Source organism: Ursus arctos, unplaced genomic scaffold (genome assembly GCF_023065955.2).
Source record: "Ursus arctos isolate Adak ecotype North America unplaced genomic scaffold, UrsArc2.0 scaffold_4, whole genome shotgun sequence".
NCBI classification, from domain to species: Eukaryota; Metazoa; Chordata; class Mammalia; order Carnivora; family Ursidae; genus Ursus; species Ursus arctos.
In genome coordinates this window covers 12,681,258-12,694,036 of record NW_026623056.1, presented here as the reverse complement: position 1 = coordinate 12,694,036, position 12,779 = coordinate 12,681,258, and the positions used below count along the sequence as shown (strand labels likewise).

The 12,779-nt window shown below is 43.2% G+C and overlaps 1 protein-coding gene across 1 annotated transcript in view; it reads right to left on the bottom strand.

The window, feature by feature from the left end:
* Positions 1–12,779, bottom strand: part of USP13 (ubiquitin specific peptidase 13) — a 109,993-nt gene that overhangs the window by 54,568 nt on the left and 42,646 nt on the right. The window contains exons 5-8 of the mRNA XM_026498154.4: positions 11,405–11,547; positions 9,666–9,850; positions 2,832–2,926; positions 1,567–1,754 (exon numbers count right to left, since the gene is read on the bottom strand). Of these exons, the coding sequence (XP_026353939.1) occupies positions 1,567–1,754; positions 2,832–2,926; positions 9,666–9,850; positions 11,405–11,547 (611 nt within the window). The remainder of the gene's footprint in view (positions 1–1,566; positions 1,755–2,831; positions 2,927–9,665; positions 9,851–11,404; positions 11,548–12,779) is intronic.

The following is a 12,779-nucleotide window of genomic DNA, read 5'->3' as shown; positions in this document are numbered from 1 at the left end:
TTCAAAGAGATCCTCCCTGACCATCTCTTCTCCTTTGCCTTCATGCAACTTACCATGTTTATAACCATGCAGTTGTTCTTCTGATCATTTATTCACTGTCTGTTTCCCCAAGTGGGGCCAGGCACCACATCCTTTTGTTCACCACTGACCCCCCCCCAGCACCCTGCTGAGCAGAGCAGAACCCACTCTTCATTGGCTGGATGAGGAAATGAAAACTAGACATGCAAACTGACGATAAATTACCAAAGCCAGAAAACAGCAAAAAGAATAAGTCTTCAAATACCAAGAAAGAAAAAAAAAGGATATTTGATATACTTTTGATTAACTACCATGAAAGCCATTAGCATTTCAACTTCATGTGGGTAAAAAATTGCCCTGGGCTATTCCTAGCGTGCTGTCTGCCCCTCCGTCTGTGAGTACGTGTGTGTCCTCTTCCATACTTGAACCACAGTGGAAACCAACCCACTCTGGAATACACTACAGATAATTTTCTAAATTTTCTAAACTTTAGGCAGTGGCTGCCCATGACTGTACCAGCCTCGGTCCCAGTCTGTGCAGCCCCCCTTCTAAGCCCAGCCCCGGGAAGAGAAGGGCCACAGACACAGCCGCTCTGCCCTCCGTGTGGGAGGAAGAAGGCAGCCTCTGAACACACGCTTACGAAACATCTTCCATCAGTGCCTCCCAATTATCTGTGGCGAAGGGCCAGCGTTTTTGTTTATTTCAACTCATACAGATGACTCCTTTAAGATATATAATAAAAGTAAATTATTAGAAAAATGAAATGCCACTTATAAAGCCTGACAATTTCAGGGGTGCCTGGGCGGCTCGGTCGTTGGGCATCTGCCTTTGGCCCAGGGCATGATCCTGGGGTCCTGGGATTGAACCCCACATCGGGCTCCCTGCTCCGCTGGGAGCCTGCTTCTTCCTCTCCCACTCCCCCTGCTTGTGTTCCCTCTCTCGTTTGCTGTCTCTCTCTCTCTGTCAAATAAATAAATAAAATCTTTAAAATAAATAAATAAATAAAATAAAATAAAGCCTGACAATGTTGACTTGCTACGAAAATTCCTACATGCTCTCTCTCCGTCTCCAAAGTTATCACAGATCCATACCCAGCAGTCCAAGGACCAGCGCCAGTCTATGAACCACATTTCGAGTAGCAAATAACACAAAGCTTAAATCCTCTAAGAAACTCCACTCACCAGGAGGGCAACACTGACCAAACCGATCACTGAATCTCTCCTAGCGCATCTACAGAAGGAATGCGGCAGGCATGCTGTGAAGATGGGTGATTAATATTTTCTTGGCATAGAGGGTGATTGAAGGTCTGAAAACGGAAGCCATCGTTAATACGACAAACCCCAGTAAGTTTCTCAGTTACGAAGCTCTCCTCATCTCACCTGATTCCCGTAACACTGGACAAGTGTTCTCACCCAGCTTCAGTGCAAGAAGTCACACCATGAGGCTGTGGTGACATGTCCAGCAGCTGATGAAGACGGGCTTCCCCCACACACACCGGGCTGGACGAAGGGCATCGCTGTGCGCCCAGGTCCGCGGGGGGACACTTACGCTCTCTGGAATTCTGGGATGCTGAAGATGGCCTGCATGACAGAACTCAGGTAGCAGCTGTTGCCCAGATTCTTGAGCCCCGTGTACCCGGGGCCATACATGGGCTTCAGCTTCGTCCCTGTCTCCTGGATCACTTCCCACTCGCTGACCCGAGGCTTGATGTCATTGTCCCGAAGCCCATTCTCTGTCTGGGACAAAGTCATTGAAGGAAACCAACTTTTAGTTGTAATTATCACCCAAAGCTCACGTCCCAAGAGTTATTTCTAACAACAGTTGATGCTTCAGCCTCTTTGTTCCCCACACTAAGCAGAAAAATCACCTAATTCAAAAGACTGACATGGTGGTGCTGCACAAAAATGTCCCTGTATTTAACGCCGCAGAACTGCACACTTTAGAGTAGTTAAAATGGTAAATTTTATGCTATGTATGTCTTTCCACAGTAAAAACACACACGTGCACTTCAAAGGTTTAAAAATGAAAGAGAAAGAGACCGAGAGGAAAGGAGATAGGAGGAAGAAAGACAGACAGGAATGGAAAGAAAGAAGCTAGTAGAGTAATTTCAAGGGAAAATACAATGCAACCCAGCAAACAGAAGGGCAAGGCCGCTGGAGAGGAAAGTGAAGGAAAATCATGGGCCTTGGAAGTGTCTTGAAATAGGAGGGAGGTTTAAAGAAGAGCAGACAACATAAAGGGTGACATGAGTGAGGAGAGCTGGGGAGAGGGAGAAGGGCTGGGAGGGAAGGGCCCAAGCGAAGCGCACCCTGGAGCAGCTCCCGGCAGGGGCGGACGTTACATAGTCACGACAGCAGCTTGAAAACACAATATTAAATGAAGCAAAGCTTTTCCCATCAACAACAATATGTTGGCTTATTCTTTCCACCCCCGAGCTCTGCTTCCCTTCCTGAAATTAATTAAAGCGATGTCGGTCACAGATAATTTTAAAGGTCATCTTCCCGTACCTTCTCGCTTCAGTGAACAAGGAGTGATTCATGCAACTCTCCATCAAAGGAGACAGAAATTTTACAAGTAAACTCCAACTGAAACAAATGGTACTTGACGAGATGCCATGTTTATTACAACATAAAAAAAAAAAAATTTAAAGCTGGTAGCCAAAAGAAAATGCTAATTAATTAAATTCAAGAAGCAAATGCAAACGTTAAAACCTAAAACCTATAAAAGTAAGATTCCTGTTACAGCAATTACATATTAAAGGAACCAAAGGGTTCCCTCCCTGCAAGACAGGAATACAAAGTGGACCTCCTTACCCCATGCATATGAAGCATATCAATTCCAAAATGTGCTAAGTGCTTGGCCAAATGAGGATCCAAAACCGGTTCTTCTTCTTGAAAAGAATAAACATCTACAGGGTGAAGAGACAATAAGGAATGAGATCTTTAATCAGGTTGTTCAATATTCAACATACATCTGTTGAGCTCCCACTAGGCGCCGGGCTTGGGATACCTCGAGGAAGAAAGCCAACAAACCCTCTTGTGAGTTACACTCAACTGGAGAGAAGACAGATGATAAACAACAAACATAATTAACAGGTCTATTTTGTAATTATACCCATATATCATTTTTTTGACATTTCAGAAAGTTAATTTTTATAAAGGTTTTTTGAGACAAAAAAAAAAATTGAAAAAGCAGTGTCTAACGTTAAAATCATTGAAATTAGACAAGTGTGAATGCCTAACAATTGATTTTCTAACCAAAACAGCACTGGCATAACAACAGTGCAGGAGGAGGGAAGGGTGAGGGAGGAGAGCGTGGCACCACCGACCATGGCAGGGGGAGCCTTCGAGGGAAGAGTGGGGACACACAGGCCCTCAGGAGCAGCTGAATGGCTAGAGTGAGGTGTCAGGTCCAAGACAAAACAAAATTCTGCCTGTGGAATCCTCTCAGACCAACCAGCTCACCAACTTCCACCTCCCACCTGCCCCTTCTTCCCTTCTTTCCAACTTTAGTATCCACACCCCACAGAGCTGGTGAGGGGCTTAGTGAGGACGGTTCAGTACTTCCCAAATGTGTCTACCTCATAGCAAGCAGCAAATGAGGATGCACCTGGTCCAGTGGGGTAACTCAGGAGGTTCCAGCCACCCCAGGCCTGGCTCACCGGTGCCAGGGCCTGTGGGATTGGCATCTTGGCCTTCTTGGCAAATCCCCAAAAAAGCTATTGAAACCACTGCCTTGTGTGTCCTCATACAGCAATGCAATGTGGGAGAGGGGACCGATATCTTCAGGTCCATTTTGCAGATGAGGAAAAGAGGCTCATAAGGTTAAATCATTTGCCTCAAACCCCACAGGTGGCCCAGAACGCAGGTATCCTGACGCCTCCCCCAGTCCTTTTTCCTCTACACTCAACTATCTCCTTAGATCTGTCGGGAGATTCAGAGACTTGGTGAAGCAAGATCCCGAGCCCTTAACAGGAAGGGAGAGTCAAAAACCACAATTTCTTCACTCTTAAATTGGAAAAACAAAATCTGTTACAAGGAAAATAGATATCAAAACAGAAGGAGCTCCTAGGAGGCTCAGTCAGTTGAGCGTCCTACTCTTGGTTTCAGCTCAGGTCATGATCTTGAGTCGTGGGATTGGGCCCCACGTTGGGCTCCAAGCTGGGTGTGGAGTCTGCTTGAGAGTCTCTCTTCCTCTGCACCTCCCACTCATGTTCTCTCTCTCTCTCTAAAATAAGTAAATAAGGGCACCTGGGTGGTTCAGTCAGTTAAATGTCTGCCTTTGGCTCAGGTCATTATCCTGGGGTCCCTGGATTGAGTCCTGCATTGGGCTCCCTGCTCAGCTGGGAGTCTGCTTCTCCCTCTTCCTCTGCCCCTCCCCCTGCCCCTGCTCTATGTCTTTCTCTCTCTCTCTCTCCCAACAAAATAAATAAAATCTTCTAAAATATAAAATAAATTAAATTAAATAAGTAAATAAATTTTTTAAAAAAGATAGCATTCTTTAGGACAGCAAAAGATAGACTGTCCAAGGATTTTCCTCCTCTTTGGAACATCACACACACACACACACACACACACACACACACACACACGCACACAAGCTATGGTGACTTTCTGACCCAAACCCAAATATGTGGAGACTCCCTGCCACCAAAGGAAGTCAGTCTTTCTATTATTAATAGATTAGATGTTGTATAGCTTTCTCTGTTATCCCTCTTCCTCTAGGGGCCCATTTTAACTTGTAGATAGGCAGCCTGCATTTATAGCCTTTCTTTAGTACAATTCGGTGTTCTCAAAAGAAAAAACAAAAGACAAAATCCCCCTGGGGCGCCTGGGTAGCGCAGTCATTAAAGTGTCTGCCTTCGGCTCAGGGCGTGATCCTGGCGTCCCGGGATAGAGTCCCACATCGGGCTCCTCCGCTGGGAGCCTGCTTCTTCCTCTCCCACTCCCGCTGCTGTGTTCCCCCTCTTGCTGGCTGTCTCTCTGTCACATAAATAATAAATAAAATCTTTTAAAAAAAAAAAAGACAAAATCCCCAGCCCAACCAAGAAAAACTTCCCCAAAAGTTTAAATGCTAAAACCATCAACAAAAATGTTTAATAACTTGAAACAAATACATAAATAATATTTTTAATCTATGACAAGTGACAAGAAAAATACCACTCAAATACTGGCTGAAGGTGAAAATGACATTCCCTAGGCACTTTAACATTGGTTATTATTAACGAGTGAAATAGTTTTGAAGACTTAAGACTTGAAGCCTCCAATTATTTGAGCTTTATTAGAAAATAACAAAGTTCCCAGAACTGAACAGTTGGCATTGGCATAGGATTTTGAAGTAAGTGAAAATCACACTTATTTCAAGCACTATATAATTCTTCATTTGTTAGGCTCATGCCCTGTTGAGAAATTAATGTTTCCTCCTTCTAGTCATTAATGGTCAGACACGACAGGTTTTTTTTACCCCAATGACAAAAACAGTTTAGTGAGTAACATACAAGAAATCTAAAAATGAACTGTGATCCTTGAATTTGGCAATCATGAAGAATTTATAAATGACATGTAGTCATAGAAAAAATATTTGAAGTGGACTCAGGAAAGAGTACCCTAAGACGCTTCTGAGCTAGTATAGATGGCAATTTCACAGCTGCTGTGAGCATCTCCAGAAGCTTCTCCTGCAACAACCAAGGCACTGAGGCTTCTTCTTAGGTAACCTAGTTTCACGATAGAAGAACAGAACACGCTCTCTTGTCTCTGTCCCTCCTCACTCCCTTCCCACCCAGAACCTCATCCTCGCTTTGCCAACTCAACGTCTCCTCCCACAGAGGAAAGCTCTTTTTATTTGTTTGTGTGTATGGTGATCTGTTTCTTGGTTTGTTTGTGGCCGTACTCATGGAGACCCAGAATGGAATCTGATATGGGGGCCACTTTTGCTACCCACACCACCACAATGGCCTCGCCTAGGCAGTCCAGCCTTCTCGGAAGAACCGATTCTAAGTTGCGACCTCAAGGTAAGTAGGAGTTTCTCACCAAACAGCTATATCCTTATTGGGGAGAAGGAAACCGGGATGATCAGATCACATAACCATTAAATAGTTGAGTCCACAACCTGCTTGGATTCCATGTTCACTAAGCAAGACTCTAAATATAAGTCAGCTCCCCACAGGGAAAGAATGTACTGGTCAAGCCAAAATAAACATCCCACTTACAGGCAGTTGTGGTTCTCACCATAAACTAAAAAATAAACACTTTCTCCTTTGCGAGTTGCATTAGCCTCAGCGAGCCTAGCAAATATGGAAGTGGGACCATTGGTAGTGGTACCTTCACCAGGAGGTGGCCACCCGCCCCTAGACAGAGGGCACCCCACGCGCCTAGGCCTCAATGTCCACACGGCTCATCGTCAGACATTAAGGGAAACTTAAGCGTGTTTTCATTAACTTATTTGGCTTTAAAATAAACGAGTTACAGCTAGCAATCTATTAAACAGACTTAAAAGAAACTAACATAACATTGATGCAGCCCATAAACTGATATGATAATTAGACAGAAAATAATCATTTGTGTTAAAACCAACTCTGCACAAGACAAGCAGATATCAAATCCTGATCTTTCTTCAAAAAGTGAGCATTATTTCAGGTGAATGAATTCAAGAACTCTCCTCTCGGGCTATGTGATCTACATTGCTCTTTGTTTTATGCCTTCTATGATTGAAACAGGAATATTTATTCAAATACTCTCAATTATATAAGGAAAAGTTCTCCCTCCTCTACAAACAAACAAAACAAAAGAACACCTAACTATGGCAGATAATGAATTAATATTCTTAGCAGCTAGAGAGGTTTTTAATTTATTTTTAAAGAGTTTTTTCAAGCCAATAAGGAACACCTACACATGTGCCTACTAGAAAATCAACCTAAAAAATTCATAAATAGAACTACAAATAGCCAAAAATACTATGAAAAATGTTCAGCCTCACTAGGAAAGCAAACGAAAACAAGATACCAGATTAGCAAAGGTTTTTAAAAACAGCAAATACCCGAAGTTGTCAAAGATTTGCTGAAATGGGTATTCTCATACACTGTTAATGGAAATGTAAATTACTGTAACTGTTTAAAAGAGAAATTTGGCAACTAAAAATTTAAAGCATTCAACACTTTGTTCATAAGAATTTATCCTAAATATATCATCAGACAAACATCCAAAGATTTCCATATATACAAGGATGCTCATCAGAATAGTAAAAAAATTATAACAACTAACAGGGGAATAGTGAGATGATTTACGGAACTATCGTGGGATACTGAAGAGTATTTAATAACATGGAATATATGTGTGTGTGTGTGTATATAAATATAATATGTATATATATATATTTAATGTTAAACAGAGGAAAACAAGGAATAGAACTTTATACAGTATGATTCCATTTTTGTAAAAATGTGGGACGGGGGCAGGTTGGGTAGGGGGGTTGTATAAGAATTGATCAAGGCCTTAAAACAGAAAACAAAACTGAAAGGAAATACCCAAGTTGTCAGAAGTGATTTGCCAAATGATATTACTACTGATTTTTATTTACTTCTCTAAATTTTTCAGTTTCCTAAATATGTTACAGTATCTGCCCCTTGTATAATCAAAGGGCAAATATAAAATGTTTCTTCCTCAAGTCGAAAGGAAAAAAATTTTAGATGAAAAAAAGAAAAAAGTCTAAATCATAGTTTGAATATAAGTTTCCTGCTAGAAAAAAGGTTTCTGGAAAATTAAAGACATGTAGAGAACAGAATTAACCCTTGCCTTTATTATTAGCATACATTTAAATAGAATCTAATTATTTAAATACTTACATACCAGTCGGTTTATTTAATAAAAGTATTTGCACCTACCACGTGTAAGGTTTTATATGGAACCCAAAGATGAGTAAGACATAGCTCTGCCTTCAAACAACTGAAATTTTAGAACCAAGCCATGTATACAAATAGCTGTAGTCTTAGGTTGTTCTGGGAACTGGACTTCTAATAACTGGTCTTATCAAAGCACTACAAAAAACAACATAGAAAGGTAACACATTTAGGGCACCTGGGTGGCACAGTCAGTTAGGCGTCTGACTCTTGGTTTCCACTCAGGTTGTGATCTCAGGGTCATGAGATTAAGCCCTGCGTCTGGCTCCTTACGCAGCATGGAGTCTGCTTGGGATTCTCTCTCCGTCTCCCTCTGCCTCCATCACCCACGCCCACACTCACTATTGTGCGCACTCTCGCGCTCTCTCTCTCTCTCTTTAAATGAATAAGGCTTAAAAAAAAAAAAAGAAGACACATTCAAATTATTCTCCCCTTACAATTTTACCCACTAGAATTTCTATATTACAAATCCTTCCCACTGTAGCCTTATGAAGGTTGCCTTGTACAGCAGTCATTCAACAGAGCGAAGACCTGTAAGCGACTTGCTATAACCCTCAATCCAACTGCATGTCCCGAATTTCCTCTTCAGATCCTGGAATTCATAGGATTCAGCCTTACTTGTGTAGAGGTTTACCTAGCAGGGGGGTGGGGGGATGTCTGGCATTTTTGTAGCTACTCATCTCTAATGAGTTAAAAATCAGTCCACTAACTTTAGAAGCAGGAAGATTATCCAAAATGTGAATCAAGAGAATCTTTACATGACCAAACTGTCAGCCCTCACTTATAAAACAAACGAAAAACAAAACCAGTTCGATGGAAAAGGCCTGGTAGACAAGAAGGGTGCCATAGTTAGAGAAAACATCCTAGCCAATTAACTCTGAAGCAGCCTAATTCAGTCCTAGAAAGAGAACAGAAGAAAAGACAAATGTCTTTGTATTTCTCCTAAAAAACCATCTGACCTTAAAGTAAAGAAGAAATAGAGACTAAAACTTGGAAAGATGAAGAAGACCTAGGTGCTGGTCCAGATCGATGCTTACTTAGTAAACGTTTTCAATGACGCTTAGATGATGGATTCTTATAGGCCCTGCTCAGCATTTGTGTTTGTTATTGACCCCGATATATTATTTCCCTTCTCCATCACAAAATGGTAGATGGAATGAACTGTACAAACATGCCCAAAACTAACTTTTGAGAGCATACGGTGGGAGAGCGTAAAGAAAGAGAACCAATCCTGAAGCTGACAGTACAAGTAGGAACCAAGTCTAATCCTCGGCCGCCAGCTGATGTCAGCGACTCTGACACACAGCATCTTTTCATATCCCTCTCCTTCGTGACTCCATTTCTTTCTAAAATGATCCTAACCCCCATCGTGAATTCTAGGGATTCCCTCTACTGTTCTAATGGTGGACTTGATTCTCCCTGTTGCCTTCACAAGTCCTGGTTCCTACCCCGTCCTCTTAGCCAAGAGATACACAGAAAGACAGTAATAACAGGTAACAGTAGCCACTGCCTTTTCTTGCGGCCTTACCGTGCGCTCTGGGCTAAATACTTTATGCGCATTAACAGACCTGTGAGGGAGCTACCACGATCGTCCTCAAGACACGGCACCTGAAGCTGAGAAGGATTTGAAGACTTGCCAGTAAGAGGCAGAATCAGGATTCAAACCTGAGCTGTGCCCAACCTAGGAAGGAAGGCAGCGGTTCAATTAAGAGGCGCCACTGCAAGCTCGCGAAGTCGGGAACGGCACACTCACCTGCCCCGTCGGGGGTGATGGTTCCCAGCTTCACGGCTAGAGGGTAGCCCATGTCTCTGTAATGCTCCAGTGCGTGCCCGTTGCCTCCAGAGCTGTCAAAGAACCACTTCCCACACAGCACGGAGCCATCGGTCAGATTCAACCAGAGGTTTTCCCGCAGGTCACACCTGGCACACTTCCAACCACTGAAAAGTCAGTGAGAGGAGTTAGTATCGCCGGAATGCGAGGCAGAGCTAGAAAATTCACATCCAAGACAAACCAACTGTCTCAAGCTGGGGGCCACAGGAAACGGTGAGTGGAACAACGGAAACCAATGCTTCCTTCCCCCACTTCTCCCTTGAGAATATTAATGTCACCCGTCCCAGAGCAGCAGGACCAATCAGTACCCTGCCTGCCTTTGCAACGGCTCTTTTACTTTAGAAAACTGACACGGGGTGCCTGGGTGGCTCAGTTGGTTAGGCGTCTGCCTTCAGCTCAGGTCATGATCTCAGGGTCCTAAGGATCAGAGCTCCCTGTCGGGCTCCCTGCTCAGCGGGGAGCCTGCTTCTCCCTCTGCCTCTCTCTCACTCTCTCTCAAATAAATAATCTTAAAAAAAAAAAATGAAAACTGGCACAGAGGTCAGAAGCGGAAGTCATTTCCTTCAAATTCCTATGTGAGGGACAGTGGAGCTCAAATAAAACTAAAACATGAAGGGAGGTGGCTCCGTGGCGCAATGGATAGCTTCTAAAACATGAAGGGAAGGACCCCATGTGCATAAACATGTAAAGTTCTAAAGCATTAACCACACCTAGTAAAACTAGTTTAAACAAAATTCTACTAAGCAGCAGATCTGAATGAAGTGAAAAGAATGTCAGCTTCACAGAAGGTTAAATGTCAGGTACGTGCCGAGTACCTTACGGAAGTTTGATCATCCAATTCTGTTGAACACCCTTCAGAATCAGTATTCCCAGCCCCGTTGTCAAAGGGAGAAACTGAGGCCCAGAAGTAGCCTGCCTTCCCCTACACAGAATGGGAAGGCAGCACAGGCAGGGCTCAACAAGACTAGAACACCCACCTCTGTCCACACAACAGACCTAACAGGAGATGCTAATGTGGCCCAAAGAGCTTTCCAGACACAAAGGTGACAACCAAAGACTGGTAAAAGTTGGGTTCCCCTAGAAGCAGACTCTGAAACAAAGGCCTGAATGTAAATGGCTTCTTTAGGAGGTGATCCCAGGAAGCACTGGAGGGAAGGAAGACTGGAAAGGGCAGGAACCCAGTCCAGGTATGTCAACAAGCAGATGACCACCATGGGCAACTGGGGCTCAGTCCAGCTGGGGAACTCCAGAAGACTGTCCACTCAAGGGGTCAGGGTCCAGGGTATTTATCCATCCACTCCACAGTCACTGGTTGAAGGCTGTTGCAGGAGGACGGGAGGGAGCATTAACTCCATGGCATTTCTCACTGTCCCACGCACAGGCCTACCTCGCCTCAGCAGGCAGAGAAAGCCCTCAAGCAAAGAGCTGCGGGTGCTTGCCACTGAGAGCTGAGGGGTGGGGATGAGCTCAGGGGTATGGGCTGGCCACGCTCAGCCTCTACAAAGGTACAGATACTTTTAGAAAGAATCTTGAGCTTAGCTTTAATCAGAGGCATCTGGTAAAAATATATATAACTGCTAATTCAGAGAAGGGGTAGAAACGTAAATATTCCTTTGGCTAGTTTTAAGGGGTAACGTTTCATTTTGCTATCTGACACTCACTTTGGAGGAATCCTGACTCCATTGTCCAACTGGGTAAGGTTATTGGCGTATTTGGATACTGGCAATTCATTTTCCCATGTGTCTGGGTCCTGCTTTCTATATGGAGATTTTGAGCTGAGAACCGCATCGCAAGCAATTGTTACCTGTAAGACAAACCCAGATGTCATATGTAAAAACAGTTTGAGAGAACAGCAACTTCTAGAAAAAAAGTTTAAAAGTTTATTAATAAATATAGCCTGATCCAAGAAAATTCAGACAGCAGTGATCATACGAGCAAGACCCTAGTTATCTGATTCCAGCACTTTCTCCATGAATCTGACTAGGTTTTGTCCCTAACCTGGAGTGTGCAGTATTGACAATGATACAAGATAGCAAGGAACCCAATTCAGTTTGTAAACCCAAGCACAGGAGTCAGATTTAACAATTTCTTAGCAAGCAGAGTGAAAAGTATTCGGTGAACCATTTACAAGAGTGAAATTAGCTACAGGAATGCCTAGGATTTACCCAAGTGGTGTGCTTTCCTCCTAACAAATATACACCCAGATATCCAATATCCTCAACCCATCACACAATGGCATGCAGTCAAGGGCATTTGAATGGAATGCAAGCAGCATGGCTCCATTTCTTAATCTGGTGCAAATGTGACCCTGGATGGGGACATGCCTAGGTGTCTCTGTCCCAGATCAGTCAACATCATGAGCAAATCTGTGATGTCCAGCTTGGCACCAACTGACCACAGGGGAAGGGGGTGCAAATTCTCTGCTTTCTCCTAAACCTAATTAATCGGCACATGGGCCTATCACCACATTTGCTATTTACTTAATGCTATAACCACTATTTCTAGCTGTCTTTAAAAAACATATTCTGGTGGGAATGTCGCATGGGGCAGCCACTTTGGCAAAGAGTTTGGCAGTTCCACAAATGGTTAAACTGAGCAATTTGACTTCTAGGTATATAGCCAAGAAAAATGAAAATATAAGCCCATGCTGAAGCTTACATACAAATGTTCACAGCAGCCTTATTTAGAATAGCCAAAAAGCAGAAACAAGCCCGATGCCCATTAATGACAAATGGATAAATAAAATGTCTTATGCCCACACAATGAAATGTTATTCAGCAATAAAAGGGAATGAAGTCCTGATACATGTTACAACGTGAATGAATCTTGACCATGCATGCTAAGTAAAAAACGCCAGCCACAAAGAACTCTGTATAATGTACGATTCCATTTATATGAAATGTCCAGAATAGGCAAATCCATTGAGACAGAAAGTAGATTAGTGATTGCCAGAGGCTGGAGGGACGACAGGTGGAGGGGTGATGAAAATATTCCACAAGGAGATAGTAGCAATGGATGCCCAACTCCGAATACAAC